Raw genomic sequence first — 4470 nt, 5'->3', positions numbered from 1 at the left:
AAAAAAAAAAAAAAAAAAAAAAAAAAAATACCACCATACGTAACATTCGAGGCATGAAATATTTCAGTGGATTACGTACGAAGAAATTATCGTTGAATATTTCAGTCACGCCAATTAGTAACGATTTAATTAATTATTTCGTCGGAATATCGGGAACGTCGTATTCTTAGCGAAAGAAGAGGAGATGGAAAATTTGTAGAAACTTGAGAACCAGCACGGTTAGTTTGCTTTAACCCTTTCGCTTCGAGCGCCGCTTATACGCGATGACTCCTGGGTCTGACACCCCATATATCCGACATCCAAATGATGCATATACAAGTGCTATCTGTGGTCAATAATATATTTTTTCGTTATCGGCAGAACATTTTCTGTTGATTTTATTGACATATTTTATTAATCACTTCTTAAAGTTACTCGTTGTTGAAACAACATCAAAACGTTTCACGCAAAATATTTCGAACATCCAAACGATCGTATAATGTTTCATGCTAAAAAATTTATTAAATCCATTGACAGTGAGACGATATTTCATATACGGTTCTTACAAGAATTATTGTTATTTTAAGACCTAGGAAAACGTATATACAGCAACCACGCGCACTGTGCGTATCTCTGGCGAGCGTTTCCGTTCAGTGACACTACTTAGATGGACTGGACTGCCGAGGCGAAAGGGTCAAACGTTCGTTTCCACGTATTTCGATAGTTCTTTTCATCCAGGGTATTGAATATTTCCCGTATATTTGATGACAATCCTTGCAATTTGTTCCGCTAGGTTGAAACTATCGGCGACGCCTACATGGTGGTATCTGGTGCACCAGTGAAGGAGAACGATCACGCAGATCGTGTGTGCGATATGGCGCTCGATATGGTTGAAGCGATAACGGATCTCAAAGACCGATCCACAGGTAAATTTCCGCGGCAGGTAACTTAATTATATTTCGGATAAAATTCTGTTCGCGTTAAGAAGATCGATATATTTCGCGAAATGTTCTGAAAAATTGATTTATGTACAGATACCACGTATATTGAATTCCATTTGAAAAAGGAAAGATACGTTTCACGCTCACCGTGTATATCGTTGCTAGTAAAAGCGACATTATAGAAATATTATTAGTTATTAATATAAATTAATATTCTCTCCTACGATCTGTTCTTTCCATCCCCATAGCGTGACTCACCCTGTATAGGATTAAACGATTCTGCCGCTTACAAATTCTTTCTTCGGTTTCAAATAAGTAGAACAACGAGTCTGCTCCTCCTCCGCCCACGCTTTCGCCTCCTAACACGTCCATAATGCGCAAATACTGCGAATATTTACTCTTGAGCCAAGAGGAAATGTTAAAGAACGCTTAGCACTGTATATAGCACTTAGCAATGGTAAACGTATTTTTGCGAATATTTTGAAGACTTGATCACTATTATATCTCATTAGGGTTAGCGGCGTGTAACGAATCTCCATTTGGATTAGCCATTGTTGTTATACAATGTGGATGATATTTATTGGTATAAATATGATTAGTGGCGATTAGATACTCGAGATGCTAATGACAATGATCTTAGGTTCAATTAACGAATCCACGGTCAACAGGGTAGCAAATGTGTTTTCTTTTAAAGTCTAAGTCGAACTTAACTTACTGGTCCACAGCAAGTAGAACTAACTTGTCCACAGTACAAGTAGAACTCAACTTACTTGTCCACAGTACAAGTAGAACTCAACTAACTTGTCCACAGTACAAGTAGAACTCAATTAACTTGTCCATAGTACAAGTAGAACTCAACTTACTTGTCCACAGTACAAGTAGAACTCAACTAACTTGTCCACAGTACAAGTAGAACAAAACTAACTTGTCCACAGTACAAGTAGAACTCAACTTGTCCACAGTACAAGTAGAACTCAACTTACTTGTCCACAGTGCAAGTAGAACTCAACTAACTTGTCCACAGTACAAGTAGAACTCAACTTACTTGTCCACAGTACAAGTAGAACTCAACTAACTCTCTTTGTTCAAGTCAAACTGTATTTATATACTCTTCTCCGTATCTTTCTGTACCTCTCGGGTCAACTATTGCTATACAATTCAACGAGTGCTATACAATTACTCCGTAACTCTGTTAGGTAAAAACGTCCATTCCGTGACTGTGGCTACGTTCAGCGATCTGCTGTGTCACTTCGAATCCAAACCTATTATCATAAATGCCGGGCACACATAATCGGATTAAATCATAAACAACTACTTCTAAGTTTTATTATTTAAGCACAGTCATAATGAAAAATCCAGACTAAAGTATTGGGGGTCTTCCTAAAAATTCCAAAAAAAAGGCGCCGATATCCTTTCATCTTCGACATATATTAGCTTGTCCCAAAAGTTAATTTCGCTTTAGAAGGAAATAGCAGACGCACAACATTTTCCAATAACAACAAAATGGATCTTAATTCAATAAAATGATATAAAGCAAAAACCATTGCGTGTCTATTATTTGCTTACGAAACGAAAGAAACTTTTGGGACAACCTAATGTACAGGGAAAAAATGATTTATAACGACGATATCGACGACATACTTTAAAGTCGTTGAAATCACACGTGGCTCCTTCATCCTGCGTATTCATCTCCTCTCTTCTTTTCGTTTCTTTTTTTCCAGCGATTGTAACACTCTTGTAATTTCTTACTTCAGGTCTTCATCTTCAAATACGAGTCGGTATTCATAGCGGTGCTGTGGTGGCCGGTATAGTCGGCTTGAAAATGCCACGATATTGTTTGTTCGGCGATTCGGTGAACACGGCATCTCGTATGGAGGCAACCAGCCAGGCAATGCAAATACACATATCAGAATCCACGCGAGAACTATTGTCACCGTCGTATAAAGTTAAAGAACGAGGGGAGATAGAAGTGAAGGGTAAAGGTATGAAATTAGCATTATGAGATATATTGACTTGGCAACTAAGTGATTGCAGATTTTGTCAATACCACCTAATGGGAAAATCCGCAATCACTTAGTTGCCAATCCAATATTACAAATATCGTCAAGATCCAACGAAATGGTGGAAAAAGGTGGCATCGAAACGACTCCAAACGTGCAGTATTACAGAATATCGCGTGTATTTCAGGTACGATGAAGACTTACTGGTTAGAAAAAAGGGAGCATAGATCGTCATCGACGAAAGGAATTACCATTCAAGAACCGACACAGTGGAACACGAGAAACACCGAGAAGAGAGTATCCGCAGGGACGCCGGCTGCTTTCACGGCAGCCACCATGTACGAAAATCAAAATTGCTTGGACACGTTGTCTAGGAGAGGTTCGAATATCGTCTCGCCAACGCCTGCAGATTCGACGTTCATCCCTGAAGAAAGAAGAATTTACTCGCCTATCACGTTCCAAGATGTTGCTCGTCGATCAGTGGCAAATTCACCGACGAAGAACGCCGATTCGAAAGGTAACTAAAATTCTGAAACGATAAATCATTTCCTCGTAAATACGATTGCGCTATAGGATGCTAGAAAGAACGCGAAGAGTTTGAAATTTCGATGGTTTGTAATTTACAAAAGCTATCCATTGGGAGATGTAAGAAGATACTCGGTAAAGATAGAACCGAGTGTTAAATTTACAGTTTCGCACGATATTTTTGTATTTTTACATTCTACCGTTCGAGTTTCGTATTTCACGTTTCCGTCTGGATTTCCATGTTTTCGAAGTTTAGGCGATGCGACAAGTTTAGGTGGTAAAAGCACAGAGAACGAGGAACACGAGACGCGCGTTCTAAGCTCGAGTTTCAGTTGAGACGTTAACTCGGTGGTTGAAAGTAGAGCCAGGAGGCGGAGGACAGTGAAAGATAAATGAAAGGGAAAGATAGAACAAGAAATTAATTAGAACGTTGTATTTGTACAAGGCAACGATCCAAAATACGCGGCAGACGTAATTATACGTTTACGTGTGCTTATACGTATCAGCTTGTCTACGTCTTATCGAGAGATTCCCCGACGAATCGAATAATTCGAAATCTAAATTTGTCGTCGACATGGTTACGCGGTGATTCGTCGATCTCAACAAGCTCCTTTTTCTTTTTTTAATGCAAGCTAAATGTGGTAGCTTAAATGTGGTGACCCTAACAATGATATTTAGAATGAAATGGGACACGACTAAATGCCACTAAAGACACCTTGCAAGAAAAACCGAACGAACTCTTCGGCCAACTCGATAGAATTAGGCCATCGGAAGGTCATATTATTCATTATAGTGATCCTTACCAGTGAAACATTAATAATTTCTCCCTCGAAACCTGTCTACTTTCAGAATGCAGGTCGAACTCGATGGGTGCGGTGATGACCAGGAACTCGGAGATGTTCAGCTGCCTTGTGAGCGACACCGAGGAACACTTCAGACAGCACAGGGACAGTTTATCGCCCCGCGCGGAGAACCGATCGGCCGGGATACACCCGAAACCAGAGCTGAACGTGACGAGCTCGAGC

General features: G+C 39.8%; 1 protein-coding gene across 6 annotated transcripts in view; it reads left to right on the top strand.

Moving 5' to 3' along the window:
- The window catches only part of LOC100740330 (soluble guanylate cyclase 88E), a 39915-nt gene that overhangs the window by 29790 nt on the left and 5655 nt on the right, over positions 1–4470 (top strand). For all 6 annotated transcript variants that reach the window (XM_033318802.1, XM_033318801.1, XM_024364953.2 and 3 more), the window contains 4 exons: positions 773–905; positions 2675–2902; positions 3108–3437; positions 4295–4460. In XM_033318802.1, coding sequence (XP_033174693.1) covers positions 773–905; positions 2675–2902; positions 3108–3437; positions 4295–4460 — 857 coding nt within the window. The remainder of the gene's footprint in view (positions 1–772; positions 906–2674; positions 2903–3107; positions 3438–4294; positions 4461–4470) is intronic.

Source organism: Bombus impatiens, unplaced genomic scaffold, assembly GCF_000188095.3.
Source record: "Bombus impatiens unplaced genomic scaffold, BIMP_2.2 scf_0114, whole genome shotgun sequence".
NCBI classification, from domain to species: Eukaryota; Metazoa; Arthropoda; class Insecta; order Hymenoptera; family Apidae; genus Bombus; species Bombus impatiens.
Note: the sequence above shows the minus strand (reverse complement) of the source record. Positions and strands in the feature narration are given on the sequence as shown.